The sequence below is a fragment of the Mesoplodon bidens genome, assembly GCF_964165515.1.
Source record: "Mesoplodon bidens genome assembly, chromosome: 14".
In the NCBI taxonomy this organism is placed as follows: Eukaryota; Metazoa; Chordata; class Mammalia; order Artiodactyla; family Ziphiidae; genus Mesoplodon; species Mesoplodon bidens.
Window position 1 is genome coordinate 68,418,644 of NC_138170.1, and position 24,131 is coordinate 68,442,774.

Here is a 24,131-nt window from a genome sequence, read left to right on the forward strand (position 1 = left end):
ATGGCTCTGCTCGTCCACCTCAAGACGGTCTCCGAGCTGCGGGGCAGGGGCGACCGGATCGCCAAAGTGACTTTCCGAGGTAGGGACTCTCCTGTCTTATGGGGACCCCAGCTCCGGGCTGACGGGATAGGGCAGGGAGGGGAGGATGGACTGGAAAAGTTCTAGCAGGGTTGGTGCGATGAGTCTTCTCACGGGCAGCCATCTGCCCCTGACCTGACTAACCATTGTGATTTCTTGAAAATCAGGGTCCCCCACGTTTCCATGTCTGCATGTGTGTCTCTCCCTGCACTTGCCAATGTGCCAACCAGAGGGTTGTGGAGTCCTCTGCCTGCAGGAGGTCCTGGGGAGGCAAAAGTGAGGACCCCACCCCAGGGCTCAGGGGAACTCAGGGCTGAGGGACCCAGCGCTGCGGAGTCTCCCTGGGCCCCTCCTCCTCTCCCTCTCCCTCCTGCAGGTTGATTTCCTTGGGCACAGAGTGGGGGTGGGGTGTACAGCCTGGAAGACCCGGGGGGCTCCTAGAAACCAGCATGATGGGGATACTGTTGGCTTCTCGCAGGTCTATCTGTGGTCAGGGATCCTATGAGCCCCACCAGCCTCCCTCTCTGTCGGTTCTCTTCCTAGCCTCCTTCCCTCTCACACATCCAGTGACCATTTACTATGATCTCTGTGCCAAGGCCAGGGGCTGGGCATGACCCAGGCCCTGCCCTCAGTGAGCCCACATCCACTGAGACAGGAGGACCCGTGGGCAGACAATAGGGACAAGTGTGTGATACGATGAGGATGGGGATGAGTGTAGGGTGCAAGCTACAGAAGCAGCACCCTGACCCAGGCTGGGGGCAGGGTGGTCAGGGAAGGCTTCCAGGAGGAGGTGACACCTCAGCTGAAACCCAAGGGGACAGCAGAAAGGAGCAAGGTGAAGAGGTAAGAACAGAACAGACAGAGGGGACAGGATGCCCAAGATCAGGAGAGGAGCTGGGACACGGGAACAGACAGATGCTCCATAAGCCTGGATCCCGGGGTAGGTGCGAGCTGAGGCAAGAGAGACAGGTAGAGCTGAGGAGGTAAGACTGCCTTCACCCCGGGGAAAGTGGGCAGCCCCTGAAGGTTTTGAGCAGGGAAAGACAAGGCCAGGCTTCCCTCTGCTTTTTACCCACTCACCTCTGCCTGTGCCTCTGCCTCTGCCCGGCCACAGCCCAGCCCCCTGGGCCAGGGGCATGTCTGGCAGCCTTTGACCAAAGGCCAGGGTGCTTCTCACTAGACATGGCCCTTTCTCCCCAGAGAGGGCTCTGAGGGTGGGGGCGGGGTGGGAGAGTAGGGGAGGAGCTGAGAGAACCCACCAGATTAAAGAGCAAAATGAGCATCAGGGCCCAGGCTGGACACACGTCTGCACCTGCGTCAGGAGGGAGAGGTGAGACCACGGGGCAGCCCTCTCAGGACCTCTCCAGCAGCCACCAGGGCACCCACGTCACCCCCTCAGTCAGGCCAGCTCTGGGCATGAGGCCCTGGGTTGTCCACCCTGTGGCCTATTGTGCGTAGGACAGGCAGAGGTGGAGGGGATCACGGTGTGCGTGCAAGCAGGAGGGAGAGGAATGGGGGCTGGGCAGCCTGTTGCTTCCCACACCCGTCCAGACTGCTTTCTGTGCAGCACCCTGGATCTCCGCGTGCCACCTGCCAGCTCGTGCTGCCTTTAGAAAAAGCAAGTGTGTCCTTTCATCTGTGACATGAGTCCCCGTAGTGGGCAGATAGCACAGTATTTGGGTCTTTAGCTACAGGTCGCCGTGTTGTTGCTGCCATGACAGAACAGTCCCAGGCTGCACAAACCAGTCCCATTTGCAGGCAGAAAAACCAAGGTGTAAAGAGATCTGTACAGCCTTCGTGGAGGGACCGAAGCACAGTGGCCCCAGTTCACAAGACCTCATCCCAGCCCTGGTTGCTCCACCCTGAAAGCCTCTTTATCCCCTCCTGGTGAACTTGGGTTGAGCACCTTGTCTATCGGATGCCCACCTTTTTCTTTGGGCAGTGGGGCTGGTCCTCTAACCTCAGTGGACCACACAGGAATTAGCCTATTTGCAACCTGTGCCCTCTGGACTGAGTGGAGAAATCCACTTCCAAGCTCCGCATCTGCAGCAGGTGACCGTAGGCAGAGCTCCTGGGGAGTGGGGTGGGCAGCAGGAACAGGCAGATGGCAAGCAGGTTTCCAGAAAGAGTCCTTTGCAAGAACCAGAGATGCCCCAGCCATTCACCTGCTGCTGCCAGCAGTTGACAACTATAGATGCCCCAAAAGACCAACACTAACTACAATTCAGAGGGAACGGACTCACTCTAGAATGTTCCACAGTGTCTCCTGCACACACAACCACGGGTGTCCAAGCAAGTACCCTGCAGGGAGAAACGAGAAGCCAGTGGACGGTCAGAGGGAGATGCTGGCCCTGAGCTCCCCTGATCCCTTGAGTGAAGCTCAATGCCAGGTGGGGTGAGGGAGCACCAGCTGAGTTACTCGTGGCCCAGGTAGACCAGATCAACTGGTTGAAATAAAGCTTGACTTTCTGTGCTGCACGACACAGGACACTTAGGAAAGAGCCCTATGGGGTTGTGGTAGAGAAATCTGTAGATATGGGGTCAAAAGCCCTGGGTCCTACCTGGATTCTTCCACTTACTTCACCTCTCTGACCCTTAGTTTACTCACCAGTAAAATGGGTACAATGATAACATTCACTTTGTCAGGCTGCTTCAGTGAAAAAAATAGGTATGAAAGAGTCTTAAGGAAAGAGCATTCAAATGACCAATGTGTTTGTGAGACAACTGTTTCACTTCTACTTGGGGCAGCTGCTGGCTTCTGAGTTATCATCTCTCCAGCCCAGCTTCCTTCTGTCAGCCAGGAGTGAGGCGAGAGGGCAGCGTGCGAGATATAAAGCGGGGAGGAGGGCACGCCTGAGGGGCTCCCGACCTGTGCCAGGAGCAGGCAAACTGGCCTGGCCTCTGCTCTGTAGGGACCCCCAGCTAAGATGTTCCACAGGAACCCAGGCCTGGGGCAGACCACCCCTGAGACCCCTGTTCCCATGTGGGCTGGTCATGCTCCAGCTTTGTCCCCGGCCACCCCTCTTTTCCCTGCCATCCCAGGTCAGCTGGCCACCTACCCTGCGGCTCAGCGCACACCAGCCAGCTCCATCTGTAGCTCTTGTCTCTTAACTGCTCCAGCAGCCACTCTTAACCTGGTCCTGCCCTCATTCGTTTGTTCACTGAATGTGCTGATATCTGTGGACAGGCCTGGAACCCTGAGGGGGACGAAGACACAGCCCCTAACCTGCAGGAGTCACAGTCCATTGAGTCAGACAGGAGACACCAGAAGGCCTGGACCCCAGTCCCCGTCATGCAAGTGGACCACAGGGCCTCGGGGCCTCTGCTTCCCATAAGCAAGATGGAGACCACGGTCCTCATTTAACGCAGAGGGGTGCAGCCAGAATCAGGAGTGGGCTGTCTGGGAAGGAGCCATCTTGCCTGCAGGTCACTACTCAAAAGGAGGAAGTGTTAGCTTAAGCTGTCCTTTTTCAACCCCTGAAATAATTCCCAGCATCCATCATAGAGCCACGGAAGGCAGAGTGGGAAGGGCCTCTAAGATCCTCTAGTCCAACCTTCTGCCCAGTTCTCAGCCCCATCCAAGCCCCCAGGCATGGGTTCCTGGGCTGTCAGGGAACCAAGTGACAGACTGTCTGGGGCCAGCCTCCTGATCTTCCTTTACTCTCCATCCCTGAGTTTTCTTGCCAAAATACCGGCTTTAGGGACTCGATGGGTGAGATGGGTGATCTCTGGAGGCTGGCTCTGATCTCCACATAATTCGCCTGACCTGGTAATTGGCACAGACGTTTGCTTTATGGAGGCTCCCCGCTTGGCCCAGCTGACTTTTCTTCTTTGTTCCCTCCCCACATCACCCACTGGGTTCCCACTGCACTGAACTTCCTGCCATTCCCCAAAGATGCCAAGTCTTCTATACCTCCAAGCCTCGAGCCGTCATATTTCTTCTGCCGTCTCCACCTTGAGAACCCCCGTTAATTCTGTGCACCCTTCAAGGCCCAGCGCAGCCGTCACCTCCTCTGTGGAGCCCTCACCCTCCCTTGCAGTACTGTGTACATGCTCCTTCCACCCCTCAGCTAGGGCACTTTGTAGTTCAGAAACTGCCCCAGTTTGTATGCTGTACTAACCTCCAAGCACCTTCAAGACAGGGATCTGATCTTAGCTCTCCTAATTGAGCCCTGTGCTGAGCCCTGGGCCAAGTCATCAAAATGAATACGAAACGGCATGTCTTTGAGGTACTCACTTGTTAGTGGGTTTAAATCCTTCTTCCTCTGTGACCCTGTCATTCTTTGGCTCAGTGTCCTCAACTGTGAATGTCCCCGCCCCCAGCTGTCTATCCAAAGGGGATCAGGAAGTGGAGGAATCAAGAATCCTGGCCCTAGCTCCCTGCATCGACCTCCCAACCCAGGGGATCTTTCAGGGCCCCAGAGGGAGGCTGACTTCATCTTCTAGCAAATGTTGGGCAGTCCAGCTATGGTCCTCAGGTCGGAAGCAAGAAAGGCTGCACAGTTCCCCTGGCCCTCCCGCTCCATGGCACATGCTCTTTCTGAGCATTGCTGCCTAGAGCACAAGGTACAAGGTGGGGCTTAAAGGAACCAGGTTCTCACAATCTGACGGGGGAAGAAATGTGCACAGACCTCATGGAGAAACACTGCCAGACACAGAGGGCCAAGGCACACTTAGGGGCGGGGAGTAAACTGCAACACGTTCAGAGGATGGCTGCTTGCTCCCAGCTGCAGAGGTCAGGGAAGGCTTCGTGAGAAGGCAGAGGAGAGGGTAGAGGAGGCGGGGAGGAAGCCCTTAAGCTGGGTCTTGAATAGCTGCTCGCACACGTGGAGATGCGGAAGGAGGGGCGAGGGAGGGTTGCTGGCGGAAGCAAGGCCATTCTGAGTGAGGGACTGACAGGACCAGAGGCCAGAGGAGGGGAACGCCACTTAAATCCGATGGCCAGGAAGCCACTAGGTTTGGCTACAGCAGAGGCTGCAGGTAGTAGATGGAGGTTAGAGAGCCTGGAAAGGAGCGCACGGCCGGGTGGGTGACTGCGTGCTGGGAAGGGGTTGGGGCCCCCGCCTGGGCACTGAGGACAAGATTCCCCTACTCCTGGCTGCTGCAGGGACCACCTCAGGCTCCAAATTAGATTTATTTTCCCACTAAAATGGGGGAACTCTCCGCCTTGGTGAGAAATTGGATTTCTATCCGGAGACTTCTCTACCACCCCTGGTGAAGGAGGCGGAGTACCCCTGTGTCCCAGCCCTGAGATGCTCCTGGGACGCCTGGACCTGCCTGTGCACTCCAGCCCCGCCCAGCACCTCCTCTCTGGGAGGATGTGGGGCGGGTGTTGCCCCAGTGAAGGCGGCAGATAGAGGGAACCCTTAGGACAGCTTCTGCAGTGCACGCCTGGCTGTGGACACAGCTCTGCGCTTTTGAGGTGCCTGAGGGATTTACGCCACATCCTCCGCTCTTCCGAGCACTCCCAGGCCCCTCATCACTGGGGGAGTGGATCTTCTGTGCCTAAAGCCCTAGGCAGTCAATATCCTCTTCCCCCCGGGCCAGAGCAAGCCGCTGCAGACCTCGGAGAGCAGCAGAGGGTGCTGCATGTTCCCTAAGCTTCTCCTGCTTTGATGAGACAGGTGTGTTTTCATGCTATGGAAATGACCATATAACTGTCTTCGGCTGCAAACGGCCCTCAGCAAAAATGCTGCTGGAAGTCAGTGTGCTCAAGGACAGACTTGCAAATAATTTCCCTGAATTGCAAAGTCTTGGTTACCTTACCCACCTTTACTGCTAACATAAAAGCTATATCCCTTCCACCTACTCCCATCCCTGAGTTTGATCTTTTTTTTTATTCTTAACTTTTTAGAATGGAAAATCTAAAATATATACTCGAGTAGGGAGACTAGTATAAACGCCCCCAAGTTCTCCCCATGCAGTCTTAACAGCTGTCAACTGAGGGCCAAACTTGTTTCATTTGTACCCCTTCCTTCTCCCACCCCCCAAATAATTTGGAAGTAAATCCCAAACACCACACCATTTCCTCTGTAAATATTTAGTATATAGCTGTAAAAATCAAGGACTCAAAAAAAAACCCATCTATTATATCACTCCTAAAAAAGAAATAAATCCTTAATACTATCAAGTATCCAGTGATCAAGTTTCTGATTATCTCATTTATGTCATAAACTCTTTCCCAATTCATTATAAGCTATATTTTAATGTGTTTCGTAAGTCACGTATTTAATCATCCATTCACTCCTTCATTCATCCAGGTAATAATGTTCGTCAAGGACCAGTTATGAGCTCAGTGCTATTCCAGGCAATGGGTGACAGCAGCCAATGAGACAGACAAGGTCCCTGCCCTCAGGGGGAGACGGTCATTGCACAAGTCACTGGGAGCGGGGTGAGTGTTCTGGAAGGAGAGGCACAGGTGCAAGGCAGCATGAGGCAAGAGAAGCCCACTCAGACCAGGAGCTCCAGAAGCTGCCCTGAGCGGGTGAGTCAACGAGATGAAGCTGGAAAAGTGCACAGGCCCAGAGAGGAGATCTTACTGAGCAGGGGATGGGCTGATGTTTAAACACCCTTGAGAGGGGATAGCATTTGGGCAGAGACAAAACTCATGAAAGGCCCCATTCCAGGCGGAGGGGCTACTATCAGTACAGATGTGATGGTGTGGAGCCGTGTCAAGGGCTTGGGGAACAGGGAGTGCTGGCCGGGCCTGGGGTAGGAATGGGGTGGAGGGGAGGCTGGGCTCAAACACAGAGGGTCTTCAGTGTCACACTCTGGAGTTTGAACTTTGCCTTGTAATTGAGTGGGAGTCACCAAAGCTCTTGGCAAGAGGATGGGGTGGGAAGATCCGATTTGGGGATCTGGAGGTCAGGACCTCAGGCCAGGAGCCCAGGGAGGGGCAGTGGTACAGGCAGAGAGAGTTGTGCCTCAAAAGGGGGGCTGTGGGTTTGAAGAGAAGGGGTGACATCCGTTCAGAGGAGGAGGCAGCTCTGGGATTGGGAGTGAGCAAGAAGGCAGGACGAGGGTGCCGCTGGATTTCATACTTGAGTACCTGGGTGGACAGTGAGGCCACCAGTGAAGCCGGGGAGCATACAAGGAAGAGCAGGTTTGCGGGGGCACGAAGAGGATGGGCTTGCCCGCAGGTCATTCTAGTGAGAACGTCCCCCAGGAAGCCCGAAATTTGCCTTGGTACCCTGAGTACCCAGGAAAGTGGTTGGAATCCGGTGGTTTAGGAGTCCAGGTGGCAAGTGAAGACCTAGGAGAAGGCGAGGTATGCCTGGTTCTTACGGGGCTGCTTTGGGATCAAATGAAAAAGTTGATATACATGAAAGGCTCTACAAACTGTAAAGTGCTGTAAAATGTAAGGATTATTCTAATTAGGGCCCCTCATGCTGCAGCCTTCTAGAGAGACAGAAAGAGAGTAGATTGTGACCCTGGGGATCCCATGGACCCAAGGATCTGGGGGGGGGTAGGAGTTCTCCTTTGGACTCCTGCCAGTTGCTGACACCCCAAATTCTGCCAGACATGGAGATGATAAGGTGAAAAACACCTGGAGCCATCACCATCCGGGTGGGCTCCTCCAGGGCAGGCACCTCACCAGGTTCCCTGGGACCAGCACAGTGCCTGGCACAGAACAAATCTGAAACAGAAGCAACAGGAAGCAGCGTGGCCTGCAGGTGTGGCAGGACAGCCAAGCAGTTAGCAGCAGGGGACCCTGCAGCCCCCGAGCCCGGCAGCCCCCGGCAGTGATCTGTTTCTTCCACTGACAGTTCCAGAAAGGTTTCCTGAGACAGAGAATATCACAAGATCATTTTTACCTTTGGCCTCTTGTCTGCTTCCTACCTGGACTGATCCACCCCTGAGAGGCTGGCTCAACAGTCTTTGCTTCTGTTTTATTTTTCAAAACAGCAGGGCTCATCAACTTAGCTGGAAGTCAGTTTTCACTCACTGGATTTTTTTGAAAAGCCAAGGTTTATGATAAAGTCAGGACTGCAGTTTTAACAATATTTTTCCCCCCATTTAAGGATGTAAAAAGAGTCACACTCCCATCATGCTTCATTATATTCCCAGTGCCTGACACGGAGGAGGTACTCTGCACAGCTCATGGATCACTGAGACCACAAGCTCCTCCATCTGTCACAGAGGGGGAGAACCTAAGATGCAACAGCTGCTGAGAGTGTGGCTCGTGCTGTCCTAGGCTCGAGGGGAAACATCACACTCTCTCTCTGCCTCAGTGCCTGGGTCTGAAAGATGAGAAACAGAGTCATCCGTTAGTTACATGGCAAAATCATTTTGAGGCAGCACCTGGAAGGAAGCACAGTTTTGAGCTGAGCCAGAGAGATGGGGTTTATAATCCCTGCCCTGTCCCTGCTCTCAGGTGAATCCCTCACCTAAGCCTGAGTTTCTACCGTGTCCCTGGGTGTTAACAGGGTGAGGGAAGGGGAGATAAGTGAGTGGAGGTAAGAAATGATATTTGAATTAGATTTGTGGAAAACAACAGATGAGAGATAGATGGGGCCTCCATCTAGCTGAGAAGTGGGGGAAAAGGAAAGGACAGCCTCCCCTGTGAGATGCCCAGTGACTCTACAGAACCCAAATCTGGATCTCTGAGTTGCTGGTGATCTTTGGAGAGCACACTGTGTAAGGAACTTAAGGAATAGCTGTTTTCCTGGACAACTCCTTTTTTTTTTTTTTTTTTTTGCTGTACGCGGGCCTCTCACTGCTGTGGCCTCTCCCGTTGCGGAGCACAGGCTCCGGACACACAGGCTCCACGGCCATGGCTCGCGGGCCCAGCCGCTCCGCGGCATGTGGGATCTTCCGGGATAGGGGCACGAACCCGTGTCCCCTGCATCGGCAGGCGGACTCTCAACCACTGCGCCACCAGGGAAGCCCGACAACTCCTTTTTAATTGAATTTCTTCATTCTACGGTCCCATCAACTGTCATTATGAAATTGAATAGTAGTGTTCCTCACAGGGGGAAATAGTGTTATTACAAGAGAGAATCACAAACAACTAAACAATAAAATCATTAGGGACATAGAAGATTGGACAACATCATCAACCACATTGTCCTAATTGACATTTCTAGAACATTTCATCCCAAAACTGAAAAATACACATTCTTCTCATATGCACATGGAACACTTATCAAGACAGATCATATGCTGGGTAATTAAACAAGTCTCAATACATTTCAAAAGACTGACATCTTACAGAGTATATTCTCTGACCCCACTGGAATTCAATTAGAAATGAGTAACAATAAGAGATCTTTAAAAGCTCCAAATATTTGGAAATTAAACAATACTCTTCTAAATAACCTAAGGTCAAAGAGAAAACAAAAGCAAAATTATAAAACATTTCTAACTGGATGTTAATGAAAATACTACATATCAACATTTAGTTTTAAATACTTATAGCAGGAAAGAAAAATGCCTACAATCAATGATCTAGGTTTCTGCCTTAAGAAGCTGCTAAAAGAAAAGCAAAGTAGGGACTTCCCTGGTGGTACAGTGGTTAAGAATCCGCCTGCCATGCAGGGAACACAGGTTCGAGCCCTGGTCTGGGAAGATCCCACATGCCACGGAGCAACTAAGCCTGTGCGCCACAACTACTGAGCCTGCGCTCTAGAGCCCACGAGCCACAACAACTGAGCCCACGAGCCACAACTACTGATCCCGCATGCCACAGCTACTGAAGCCCGCATGCCTAGAGCCCGTGCTTTGCAATGAGAGAAGCCACTGCAATGAGAAGCCTGCGTACTGCAACAAAGAAGTAGCGCTTGCTCACTGCAACTAGAGAAAGCCCTTGCGCAGCAACGAAGACCCAACGCAGTCAAAGGAAAAAAAAAAGAAAAGAAAATTAAACCCAAATCCTAAAAACATTATGCTAAGTGTAATAAGCCAGGCACAAAAACCACATATCATATGATTCCATTTGTATGAAGAGGCCAGAATAGATCCAGAAAATGGATTCGTTGTTGCCAGGGGCTGGAAGGAGAGAATAGGGAGTGACTGTTAATGAGTATGGAGTTTCATGTGAGGTGATGAAAATATTCTGGAATTAGTGATGATGGTTGCACAGCCTTGTGAATATACTAAAACCACTGAATCGTACACTTTAAGTGGGTGAACTTTATGGTTTGTGAATTATGTTTCAATAAATAAAAATAAATACAATCTAAAATATTAAATCCCAGGATAATAAAAGGAGAGAAATAGAAAACCAACGACAGAGAAAACTAACAAAGCCAAAAGTTTGTTCTTTAAAAAAAAATTAATAGGTAAAGTGAACGAGAAAAAACAAGAAAACACAAATTACCAGTATCAGGACTGAAAGAGGGGATATCGTTACATTAAAAGGAAACTGAGGGAATATTATGAATAATTTTATATTTCTACAGCACAGATGAAAGGAACGAATCCCTTGAAAAACAACTGACCAAAACTGACACAAAAAGAAATGGAAAACCTAAAGAACCCAGTATCTATTAAAGAAATCCAGTTTGTAATAACAATGATAATGATGATGATGGCGGTGGTGGTGGTGATAAACTGCTTTTCCATAAAGAAAACTTCAGGTCTAGACAGCTTCACTGGTAAATTCTAGAAAATATTTAAGGGAGAGATAATGCTAATCTTACACAAACTCTCAGAAAATGGAGAAGGAAGAGCACTTCATAATTCATTTTATGATGCCATAATCTGATAAAGACCTTATACAAAAAGAAAATTAGAGCCCAATATCCCTCATGAACAAAGATGTAAAAATTCTTACCAAAATATTAGTCAGTTGAGTAGCAATATATGAAAGGGGTAACACATCATGACAAGTGAGTTTTATCCCAGGAATGCAAGGTTAGTTTAAAATTGGAAAAATAATGACTGGCTAGAACTCCAGTACAATGCTGAATAAAACATGAGGTGGGAGTGGACAACCTTGCCTTGCTCATGATATAGATATAGAAATGGCCAATAAACACATGAAAATGTGACCAACATCATTAGTCATCAGAGAAATGAAACTCAAAAACCAAAATGAAATACATCACATGCACTGAAACGTAAAAGTCTGACAATAACCAAATGTTGGTGAGGATATAGAACATTTCTTTTACATTGTGGATGGGATTGTAGAATAGTATAATCACTTTGGGAAAGTGTTTGACAGTTTCTTCTAAAGTTAAACATACACCTATGCTATGAGCCAGTGATTCTGCTTTTAGGTATTTCCCCAAAAGAAATGAAATGATAGGTCAACAAAAAAACTTTTGCAAGAATGTTCACAGCATCTTTACTCGCAACAGCCTGACAATGAAAGCAATCCCAAAAGTATGAACAAGAAAATGGATCAAGTTGCAGTCTATTCATACAACAGAAATTGCTCAACAATACAATTAAATGAATTACCGATATATACAACCATGTAGATGAATCACAAAAGCATTACATTGACTTCAAGAAGCCAGATACACAAAAGTACGTTCTGTATGATACCACCATTTACACAAAGTTTAAAATCAAGAGTTAGAAATCAGAGCAGTGGTTTACGTATGAGGGGTAGAGACTTATGGAAAGTGGGGGATGAGGGAACATCTTGAGGAATAGGAATGTTCTTTTTTTAACGTTTTATTTATTTATTTATTTATTTATTTATGGCTGCATTGGGTCTTTTTTGCTGTGCGGGCTTTCTTTAGTTGCAGCGAGCAGGGGGCTACTCTTCGTTGTGGTGCACGAACTTCTCATTGCAGTGGTTTCTCTTGCCACAGAGCACAGGCTCTAGGAGCAGGGGCTTCAGTAGTTGTGGCACATGGGCTCAGTAGTTGTGGCTCACAGGCTCTAGAGCGCAGGCTCAGTAGTTGTGGCGCACGGGCTTAGTTGCTCCGTGGCATGTGGGATCTTCCCCGACCAGGGCTTGAACCCGTGTCCCCTGCACTGACAGGCGGATTCTTAACCTCACAGTGGTTCCAGGATGTAGGCTCGTCCAGGATAATTGCCGCCAGTTTAGAGATGATGGCTCTGAGACCCCGGGGATTGAATAGCCAGCTCCAGCCCTCCTAGCCTCAGCTGCGGCATCAGGCCCCAAACCTGAGTAAGCCTGGCTTTTTTCTGCACACAGGGATGCCTGGGCCCTGCTTCCCCACACTTGTGGGAGTAACTGGCCTTCGAAAAGGAACAGGCTGATTGGAACTGGGGGGGAATTAAACCTGCAGGGCCACCCTCTTGAGGTGCTGTGGAGGAACAGGGGGAGAACAGATGCTGGGGACGTCACAGCATTGCAGCAGGGAATAGGTGATTACCAGGCCACCCTCCATACAGGCCATCCCAGGCACTGCAGACAGTGAGGTCTGGCTAATGTTAAATAACGCAAAGAAATAATAGTGACGGGTCTGAGTCACAAGCAGGGTGCTTTGCGCTATTTCTCAGCTCACACTAGGAAAAGAGTAATGTCAGGTACTGATACAGCCCAGAGGGCTAGGTCCTGGGCAAAACCATCATGTCCCTGAAGCTTGTCCTCAGGACACTGTCTTTCCCCTTAACGGTCCACTCCCCCAACCCTGCGCCCTCTTAGGACCCCCCAGTCCAGGTCTTCCTTTGGGGGGCTGCTCCCCAAGGGGAGGCACTTTTCATTCTTCCCTTCACCATCAGAACACACTTGTCCTGTGTCCTACTCCTTCCGGGCTCCATTCTCTGCTTCATCCTTTCAAACCTTTGCTCACCCCTTTCTCTGCCTGAAGTCCCGTCATCTCTCTCTCTTCCCCCCAGTGTCTCTGCATTTCTAGATTCCATCCGAACTTCCAGTGTAAATGCCCATGGCTCTATAACACCTTCTTTGATCTGCTAAGTTGAGGTCACTTCTCTTTTTCCTGTGTTCTCAATTTATTTATACTTGTTTTGCATGCCAACGACCAAATTTTGCCTTATGTATTAGCCTTTTACATGCCTGACCTGTCCCCCTTCTGGATTGTAATAAGATTCTTCAGGCATTCTAATTATCTTTGTACAACTGCTGGCCCACCATCCTCCACGGCCAAATGGCTGTGCTGACCCAGCAGAAATAAAAGACACTCTTGTGTGTGGGAATGAACGAATGCACACCGGCTCACAGCCCAGTCCCTATACGCCTGCCAGTTCTCAAGGTCTGGCTCTAGCAAAGTAAACTGTCTGGAAGAGAGAGCTGTTTGGTGCAGATGGGGACGTTTTGTCCCCTTAAGTCACATCACATGAAAGCTAGCACTCCATCCTGCATTATGAGACAAGAACGTCATTTAGGGGAGTAGTAGCCATATGGATATTGTAAAATGGCAAATAACATACAACTGACTTCGATTAAGCTTTGGACTTCCGGACCCCTCCATCTGGGTATATCTGATGTCATGGCACTTATTACAGTGTGATCACAGAGTCTGCTATTCAAACTTCATTTATCGACTCAAGGAGGATTTTATTTCAGACCAAAGAGCTCAGCTATCCCATGAGCCTCCGAAGGAACGAAGGATGCTGTTCAATTTTCCCCACTTAATCTCCTGCTCAGTCTATCCACAAAAGCCTCTCCACAGCAGGGAACAGGCTATTTCCTTTCTCTCCAGACTTATTCTCAATCTCAGTGGCAACAAAGGTGATTGGATATTGGGATTTTAAATGGTTTTGTCTGAAAGTCATTTAATATGGAACTGAAATGTCGACAAGACTGGTATTGAGTAGAGTAGATGTTAAGTGGAAACGAACTTGAAACGAGAGATGGGGTGAGTAATCCCCACTGATAACTTGGAAGGGGTGACAGAGGTCCCCTGGCTCTGCCCTAATGAATAGAAAAGGACCACTGGAATTATCCCTGTCACTGATTGTACAAATCCTCCTAAAAAGTGGCTGTCCAAAAATGCTTAAGGACATTCTGTTTTCTTAATAAGTGGTCCTTTCCACCGTTCTGTGCCATTGATTTGATTTTTTTTTCAGCAAACCTTTTTTTTTTTTTTAATATCTAGAGGTAAAATTTAGCTCATCCGGTTTGACAATATTCACCACATTTAAATCCCCGGGGCCTGAGCAATGAGGTTTTACTGCTTTTCAGAACACAGCCCTGATGTATAAATTTTGCAATGGCTGATTTCACAGTATTTTACATCTTTTCCAACAAGGCTATAGGAAATACACAAGCAGGGGTAGGTTTGAGCTCCAGTGGCTTCATGCATATTTGAACCCTGTAATACCATCTTGGACTGTCCCTCCCTCCCTCCCCTCTGGCTGGGTTGCTCAGTTTCACTGCGGGAAAGGGAAACGCTTGAACACAGCCATATCCAGGCTCATTACCATTTTCCAGGATGAAAGAGCCTTTGATTATTCAGGCTTTCGTTGGGGAAGCCCCAGTGCACAGATATGCTCACCTGCTTCTCAATTTGTGTTGCATGTTGCCTGTGGGAAAAATTAAAAGAGGCTCAGGCACCATCCCTCATGCTTTCCTCTCCTCCCCTGGCTGCCTTGGGATTTGTCGTTGAGATTTTTCTTTTTAGTTTTTTGTTTTGTTTTGTTTTGTTTTGTCCCTGGCTAGTGCTAAAGAATCTTTCTTTCCCATCTGTCTACTCCACATCTGTTTTCTGTGTCTCTAGTCTTCGCTTTATAGCTTCTTCCTTATTATCTTGGTTGCAACCCCTCCCCATGTGCCCCCATCCTCCAAATACACACACACACACACACACACACACAGTCTCACACACACCCTTCCTCAGACCATCCACCTGACTCTGGCATCAAACCCCTGGCCACCTCCTTGTCAGCTTCATACTGAACTAGGACTTGCTTCTAAATTCTAAAAACCAGGCAAGCCCTGGATATCCCTGCACCAACCCTCTTATTATACAGGTGAGGCCACCAAGGCCAGAGGAGAGAAGTGGTTCCCAGGGGGATGGAGCCCCATCACCAAGGAGCATCAGAGGGGACTCACTCCAATGCCTCCCTGGCCAGGCGCTGGTCCTGACAGATCTCCCGGTGTTTCCAGGGGGAGAAAAGCACACTCTGCTCCCCCACCCCTCTCCTGGGTCCCCAGCCTGTCTGCTGGTGACAACCCAAACTAACCCTCAGAATGAGACTGAGTTCAACCTGGAGGTAGCCCTTCAGTGAATGGTCCATTGGTTTAGGCTGGTGGGGATCTAAAAGCATTCTTTTTTCAATTACAAAAGTGAAGCACAGTCATTGAAAAATGTCGAACTCAAGTGTATACAATAAAAAAATCAAAGCATGCTGCTTTCAATATCTTCTCACTCCCCCTGTCCACTGATTACCACTTCTAAATGGTTTGAGATCTTTGTCCATTCATATATAAAAGAATTGAATTTGGGAGCTATTAAATAAACAGCTTACTGTCCAGGGAGTTCTGACTATAATTGCCTCTTTTCCCCACCAGGGCAATCCTTCTACTCCCGGGTCCTGGAGAACTGTGAGGATGTGGCTGACTTCGCAGAGGTAGGATGCCCTTGGGGCAGCACAAGCCCAGAGGGGAACCAGCAACTCCCCGCCTACTGGGGGTGTGCTGCTCCCACACCCTGGGGGGCAGCCTGCCCAGAGCTCCTTGCTTCCTGGGAGGAGGAGTGGTGGGAGCTGGCGGGGAGCCTTCCTGTCCCCTCCACCCAGGACCCCTCTCAGGGACCTCTGTAGAGGAGAGCCCCGTGCAGAGTGTCTGGCACAGAGAAGGGCCAGCTAGGCCCATCCAACAGGCCTGGAGGGGCTTCCCTGCTCCCTGGGCACATGGAGGGCCAGGCTAACCCACCTTCCAACAAATACAGTTGCACACGGACCTCACCCCTTCATCTTCCAAGAGCTAGTGGGCTACCTCTCCCACTGTGGCTCCGCAGGAAGCTTTTCTGTTCTTTCGAACCTCAGGCTCAGATGGTTGAGAAAATCTTTTGCCTCCGTTTATGGCACGTTGTCTCATTGGTCCCTACAAGGTCCCCTCTTGTTCTTCAGTGTGTAGGTAGGGATGGATGGATGCACGCATTCTCTTTTATCTCCGTATTCTTTCCCTCCATATACAACCATTCTAATGTGTTTAACATGTGTATCTTTTGATTTCCCGTGTGTTCTTACAAAATTGGTATCGTTATCTCGTAAGCATATAATTTGTGTTTACCTGCATGGTGTCATGTTAAATATTTCCTTTTGTTTCAGTGAGCACCATTTTTAAATTCCATCCATTGCTATGCTAATCTGTTGTTTCTACAGTACTCCATGGGACACATCCAACACACATTAGGTTGACCAACCATCCTGGGACTTGCCTGAGATTTAGGGGGCTCCTGGGACACAGATTTTCAGGGCTAAAAGCAGAAAAGTCATGGTCAACCCAGCGTGAGTTAATCACCCTACCCATTTCGCCTGTGCACCCACCCCCCATGAGGAATTCCTAGCTTGCCTCCAACTCCCCACCACCAGGGATGCTATGGATATTCTTATGCATATGCCCCTTGGGCTTGTGTAAGTATTTCTCTGGGATATACACCAGGGCCAGGAATTGCTAGCTCATAGGCTATGCATACACTTAATTTGACCCAGGACTGTCATGGTTGACACTAGCAGTGCCTGTTTTCCACATCCTCATGTACACCTGGTGTTATACAGCTCTCTGATTCTCCTCAGGCTAACAATGATACCTCATTGTTGTTTTAAAGATACATTTAAAGGTTCCTCTTCTTTAAATTGCCTGTCCATATTCTTGGCCCTTTTTTCCTATTGTTATAGCTGTCTTTTCTTATTGATTTGCAAGAGCTCTTTGTATGTTCTAGATACCCACTCCTTGTTGGTTTAAGATATTGAAATATCCTCTCCCAGTCTACCATCTATCTACTAACTTTGTCCCTGGTGCCCCTCATTGACTAGGAATTCTTAATCCTGGCATGTTTCCAAGTTTTGTTGAAGAAGTCTATATACTCTTCTTGGTTACAAATATATTTTCCTACATTTTCTGATTTTATAGTTGTATCTTTTATCTTGTATGTGGTTTTTGATAGGGGCCCAGCTTTATTTTTCTCTATAAAGGGAACCATATTTCCTAACATCAGCTTGCAAAGCAAGCAATCATCTCTTCCATTTATTGTATGTTAAAGTCTATGTCTGAGTCTTCTATTCTATTCCTTTAGACTATCTGTCTGTTCTTGAACTTTACCACACTGTGTTAATTAATATGGCTTTTTAAAAATGTCTTAATATCTGATGAGGCAAGTTCTTTACTCTTTTTTTTTTGAAGTTGGCCTATTTGTGGATCTTTATTCTCCCAGATAAATTTTAAAGTAAGTTTATTAAGTCCTTCCAAAAACCAAATGGAATTTTGATTGAATTTTATTGAATTTAAAAATTAACTTAGGAAGATGTCATTTTCTTCATAATAGTAAATCATCTATTCCATCCTTTACTAGGATTTTAAAGTTTTCTACATAGAAGTCTTATGTATTCTTGATTATTTCCTAGATGCTTTATGGTTTTGTTACTATCATGAATGGTATCTTATTACATTTTTTAGTTGATTATTGCTGGCATAGAGAAATGCTTTCCTTTCCTTTTTAAGTCCCTCTTTTACCTGGCAAACTTGCTGAACTTGATATTGATCCTCTTGTTCATTTTAATAGTTTATCTATTGATTCTATGTTTTTATCTATATGATAATATTATCTACAAAACGAAATGTTTTATCTCTTCCTTTCCAATCCTATCTCCTTACTTCATTATCTTTCCATAGCGTATTGGCTGTGATCTCTAGTTCTATGTTAAACAGCAATGGTTTTGGTGGGTGTCCTTTCTGCATTCTCCATATTAAAGAGAATAAATGCATCTAAAGTTTTGTCACCAAAAATAATTGCTGGAATAGGATTTTACTATGTAACTTTGTTTACTAGTTTACTAAGAGTTTTTATTATAAAAGGTTGTTGAACTTTATCAAAAACTTTTTCTGCACCAATTGAGACAATTATAACATATCCCTTTAGTATATTCCATAGCGTATTAATTTTAATACACAGATTCAATTGGCAAATAATTTTATTTAGGATTTTTGCCGCTATGTTCATAAAATCTTCATAATTCAATAATACATAAAATTTTCTGGAACTATACGCATAAGACAGAAATTTACCTTGACATTTTGGAAGAATCAAATGTAAAAACTTGTAAGTCTGGACAGTTTGGGGAGGAGAGTTCTTTGACTCCCTTTTCACTTTCTGTATGTCTTCTTGAACCAATTTTGGATTTTTACATTTTTCTAGGCATTTTTACATTTCATCTGGGTTTTCATATTTATTAGTGCACATTTGATCATACTGTTTTAAGATTGTTTTAAAATCTTTTCTGTGCCTAAAGTTATTTCCCCCTTTTTATTCCATATTTCATTTATTTGTATCTTCTCTCTGTTTTTCTTGGTCAGTCTTGCTAAAGATTTGTTTATCTTATTAGTATTTGTAAAGAACCAGCTTTTGGCTTCATTAATCTCCCCTATTGTGGCTCTCCATTTCATTGATTTCTGCCCTTTTCTTAATTATTTGCATTCTGTCTGTTTATTTTATTCTACTCTATGGCTCTTTTCCTAACTTCTTGAGTGCTAAGCCTATTATTTTTAACTTTTCTTGTTTCTTAATAAATGTATTTGAAGCTGTAAATTTTGCTCTATGTGCAGTTTTAACTGTATCCTACAAATGTTTATATATAATGTTTTCACTATTATTCAGGTTTAAACTTTTCTTACGTTCCCTTACGATTTTCTTTTAAACCCAAGAGTTATACAATAATATGTTATTTAGTTTCCAAATAAATACATGTATGAAATTATAGCTCCTTATTTTATTCATTTCTAGTTTTATTGCATTATGATCAAAGAACAGAGTCTGTATGGTATTGATCCTTTGGAATTTACTGAGACTTCTCTTATGACCTAATTCATGGTCATAAATGCTCCCTCTGCTTAAAAGGAATTTGTTTAGTGTGGGGTTCTATCTGTAGCTCAATATAAGCTTGATATTATATAAGCTCAAGCTTATTATTTATATTATTTAATTCTTCAAATGTTCTGTTTATTTTTCTCTGCTTGACCTATCAGTTTCAATAATGACTGTAATAAATAAAATCTACTGCTACAATTGTTGATTTATATATTTCTCCCTGCAGTTCTGTCAGTTGTTGCTTGCTGTGTTTTGAAACTGTTACTAGTTGCCTTTATGTCCATTATGGCTATATCATCTTGCTTATTTTTCCCTCAACCGGCACTTAATATCCTTCTTTGTCTCTTATGTTGTTTTTTGCATTAATTTCCATTTTGTCAGATATTAAGATTGCTATCTCAGCCAATTTTGGTTCGTTTGCCCGGTATATCTGTTTCGATCCTTTTAATTTCTTGGTATGTCTTTTTTCGTGTTCTTATCTTCAATAATTCCGTTTTTAAAATCAAGTGTGTCTTCTTAGGGCATGGATTATTAGGTCTTGTTTTCTTACCCAATGTGAGAGTCTCTCTGTTTTAATTGATTAGTTTTACCCATTTACCTCTACAGTAATTGCTATTATTATAAGACTTATTTCTACCACCATCTTATTTTATATTTTCCATTTACTGTATTTTCTGCTTCTTTCTTTTTTTTTTTTCCTATTTTCCAGCTTTCAGTTGGATAGATTGAGTTTCTTTTGTTAGTTGAAAAGCTATGTATTCTGTTTTTTTTTTCAAGGTAGGTAGTCAGCCTTCCATACTTATGTTTATGTTCTCCTATTAAGAACTCAAATAAATAAGTAATTATAATTTCTCCTAACGTGACAAGTACCTTAATACTCTCTTGTGCCTCTTTGATTTCCCCACCTCAGCCCACATCCTAATGCTGATATTGACTAGATTAGACTTTTAATTCTAGGTTCTTATGAAGGTGTGTTCTCTTTTTCCTTTATTTGTCCTAGCCTTCTTTTTTCTTTATAAAGACAACAATAGTCTTTTCCAAGATACTTAATCACCTTTATTTCTCATATCTCTTGAAGCATCTCTTGGAATTGTTTTTCTTCTTATTTGAGTACCTCCTCCAAAAGTATTTTTCATTTGAATTTTTATGTAGCAATCCTTCTAAAGCTTTGTAAATCTGAGAATGTGTTTATTTCTTCAAATTTGAATGAGAGTTTCATCAGTTATAAAATTCTAAGCTCAAAATTCTTTCCTTCACAACTTCAAATATAAGTCCTTTATCTTTGATATTCTTAAATTTTATTATAATGTGTCTAATTGTGGGTTTCCTGATCTTTGCTTTTTTGCACTATCTTGTGAGCTCTTTCAAATCTAAGGCCTTTCATTTTCATTTATTATAGAAAATTCTATCTCCATCATTTTTTTCAAACATTCACTTTTATATTGTTCTTGCCTCTGCAACTCCTATGATCAGATGTCAGTACTGCTTCTAGCTGCCATTTCTTAGCTTTTCTGGTTTTTGTTGATTAATCCTTTGCTGCTGTCTTCTGAGGGAGTTCTTCACCTTGATCTTCCAATTTACTAATTTGTTCTTTTTTCTTATGATGCCTTGAATTTGTTTTATATTGCTGATACATAGTTTTATGGTCCATTCATTCTAATGATCCTGTTCCAGTTGGTGTATACAGTTCAGTCTGTTGTCTTTTTTTTTTTTATAGGAGAGATACTCTCCCAGTCTCTTTACTTTGCCCTGTTTGAGCTCCCCTGGTATCAGCTACTCTGTCTGGTAATGAGTAATGAGCAACCATCAAAGCCTACTGTGTCAGCCTCTAGGGGCTGAAGGGTGGGCGTGAACACCAGGGGCGCCCAGTCACTGCAGAAACAGAGTCAGGGTCTCATCTCGAAGCCTTAAAGGCGAGACATGGTTGACAGAAAGCAGTCGAGATTTTTAACAAACTAGCTCTGGGGGTTCAATGAGAGAAAGTGTGAGGCAGCTGGTTTATCAGCATCTATTTTTATTAAACCTCATCCCAGTAGGGTTTTTGTCACAGTTTTATCAGTAAAGGAGCAGGCAACCGTTGCCCCAAGGTAGTGCCAGGGAGTGATGAGAGCAGAACTTGCAAAGATTTCCTCCAACCTGTTCTCCCGCTGCTGCTCCCACTCACCCCTCCCCCACAACCTGAGCAGCCGCCATACTCCCCAGCTCATGTCAGTTCACACAGCCTTTGGTCCCCCTGGGTTTCTCATACCTGCTTGCATGTTTGTTCGTTACTTCCTAGAATCCATATTCCCCTCTTGCTTCTGTAGTTCCTACGGGGTTGACTTTGGGGTGAGAGGTAGCAGAGTCCTAAGTCACCATCTTGGCACAAAGCCACAGCTCTACACCAGAAGAGCTTACCCCAGCTTTCCTGGGCCTCGCCCCCCACGTCTGGCTCTGTCTGGGCTGGAAAGAGCCTCATGACAGCCTGTTCCCTTTGAGGCTAGCATTTAGCTGACCAGCCTCCAGGAGCCACTGAGACCTGCTGTCTCCTCCTCATTCTGGGCCCATCCCACACGGTACAGCTGTGTCGGTAGGACCAGAGCTGTAGGCACAGGGGAGCAAGGTCTCAACCTTCTCACCTGGGCTCAGGCCACCTTCTCACCTGGGCTCAGGCCACCACTGAGCATCACAGCCCCCAAGCTGTACCCTCCCTGGTGAGAGTTCTGTTGTTGCCTTCTCCGCCTCCTGGCTGTATGACTTTCAGCCTCAGTTTCTAAGCCTCAGCTACCACACTTGTCAAATGGGGCACGCGATGGGTATGAAGTCTCTTTGTAAAACCGTGAACACAATGAGAGATTGTCGTGACAATGGAAACATTGCCAGTACTAAGCCTGGTGTCTCAGCCTCAGATGAGCCCCACTGCACAACCTGCCTGTTCCATCCCCTCCGCACCACCTCCTCAGTCAGGGCCCCGAGCTGGAGGGCCTGCCTGGGTGAGGATGCAGGCCTCCTGGCTCAATCGCTCAGCCCTGCCTCCCTGGGCGTCTGCCCCCAGTCAGCCAGGCACAGCATCGACTCCCTCCTTCTCACCAAGTATCCCAGGGGACATGTCCACCCAGACCTCCAGCCCGTGAGCAACCTGATGCCCCTTATAAGGGCACTGTCACTCTTTTCCATTAACTGCACCCTGGGACACCTGAGCCACGGGTATACATGACATTCCAAGTTAATCACCGTGTCCTTCCTCTTCCCAGGGCCGCCCAGCACGGGGCAGGGGGAGAGTCAGTCCTGCCGCCCCGAGCACGGGACCACATTCTGAGCACCTGATGTGTGCCAGGGCCAGGTAGAGATGCCCCAGAGGGAGAGGCAGGTGCAACAGTACACAAGGATCCTTGCAGGAACTTGGGCACAGGGATCCTCCGGGTCTGTGCAGAGAGACCAGGAAGGGGAGGAAGCCAGGGAGTTATGGGCAAAAGCACAGGCCAGTATCGGAGAGCAGCCGTGAGGCGGGGAGAGGTAGCTCCCACCCGGGGAAATTTACACACACACGAGCACTTGGTGGAATGGGGCAAGGATGCTAAGTGACCTGCAGTGCTCAGGCCCTCCCACGGGACACGGACTTGCCCGTCACTTGCCCTCTGGGCGGCCCCGTGGGAAGATCATGGCAGCAGTTTCCCACCGCAGCACCATGCTGCGTCCTGAGCAAGGCCTCTTCCATCCAGTCTCCACAGCAACTACAGTGATGAAACTCGGGCTCAGAGACTACGTATCTTTCCCAAGGTGACAGCTGTAAGTGGCAAAGCCAGGGTCCTTAGATACTAAGGTCCCTCTGGATGCAGCAGTAGAAAGCTGCTTGGCCTGACCCCTGACACTCCTGCAAGGCCTTGCTGGGGTCTCTCCACACCCCGTCTCCATTTCTCCTTCTCATAAGCAGCTTGCAGCCTGGCTGCCACTGGTCAGCAGGGTACACCCCACAAAGCAGTGGAGGCAACGGTCCCACCTCCTTCTAAGGAAGGGCCCAGGGAACTCTGCAAAGACAGCCTGGAACTGCACCCATACTTATATCTGTCTCCCCAGCCTCGGGTGGACAAATCCTAAACTTTCCCAGCTGGCTCCTGAAAGAACCAGCCTGTCAGTGGTTCCAGAATAAGCTTGGAAAAGAAACCTCAGCTGCCCCTTACAAAACCTCTGGAGGTCTCCTAGCTTCCCAGCAAGTCTCTTTTCTCACCCTTACTGTGCCCAGGGCCTTTGGGAACCAGCTCAGTGAGGTACAAAGCACATTGGCCTGGGAGTCACGAGACCTGGGCTACAGTCCCCATTGAGGTGTTAATGAAATCTGTGCCCTTGGGTTGGCCACTCAACCTCTCCAGGCCTCAGATTCCCCTTCTGAAAAATGGGGTCAGACTCCTTGCTCTGTCTGCCTCACAGAAATGTTGCATGGCTGAAAATGAAATAAAAGACATGAAAACAAATGTCTCTCCCTCCTCTACTCAGACAAGGATGGGAGGGCCCGCTGCAGGCACAGCGGAGGAACCTGAGGCAGTGGGGGGTGGACATGGCAGAAAGACAGTGCTCTGAACAACAATGGTGGAAACAGAGCCTGGACCTGGTGTCTCCTTTCCCAGAGGCTGGAACCTGAGATCCTGCATTTAACCTACAACTATGGAGAAGCTAACGAGAGAGAGAGACAGAGACGGAGAGAGACAGCCTTCGTGCCAGGCCAGAAGCCAGCAGAGGCCCCTGGTGGGGGGGTGGGGGCATGGCCACACCCAGCCTACTCCAAGCCAGCTTGGTTTGGCCTTAACCAGGCTCTTGTGGACCAGACCTCCCAGCAGAGGCCAGAATAACAATAACAATTGTAGGAATAAGAGCAGCTGCGAGGTACTGAGTGCTTGGTACACAGCAGGACGGGCTGAGAGCTTACGCAAGCCTCATAACTCACTGCAACGCACTGGGTGGGCAACACCCCAGGCAATGAGTAGTGCATCAGGGTTTGAACCCTAGTCTAATTCCAGAGCCTATGGCCACTTGCAAAGCGGACAAGGCTCAGTCCTGCCCTCAAGGGGCTCAGTCCAGAGGGGAGATGGATCCAGAACAGAAAAGATGGACTATGGGCCTTCTGAGCCCAGAGGAGGGAGAGGTCATCAGCCTGGGCGGTGG

General features: G+C 47.3%; 1 protein-coding gene across 2 annotated transcripts in view; it reads left to right on the top strand.

The window, feature by feature from the left end:
* OTOF (otoferlin) overlaps positions 1-24,131 on the top strand; it is a gene marked incomplete at both ends in the record, with an annotated part of 90,075 nt that continues 65,944 nt past the window's right edge. For both annotated transcript variants that reach the window (XM_081254982.1, XM_081254983.1), the window contains 2 exons: positions 1-79; positions 15,476-15,534. In XM_081254982.1, coding sequence (XP_081111108.1) covers positions 1-79; positions 15,476-15,534 — 138 coding nt within the window. The remainder of the gene's footprint in view (positions 80-15,475; positions 15,535-24,131) is intronic.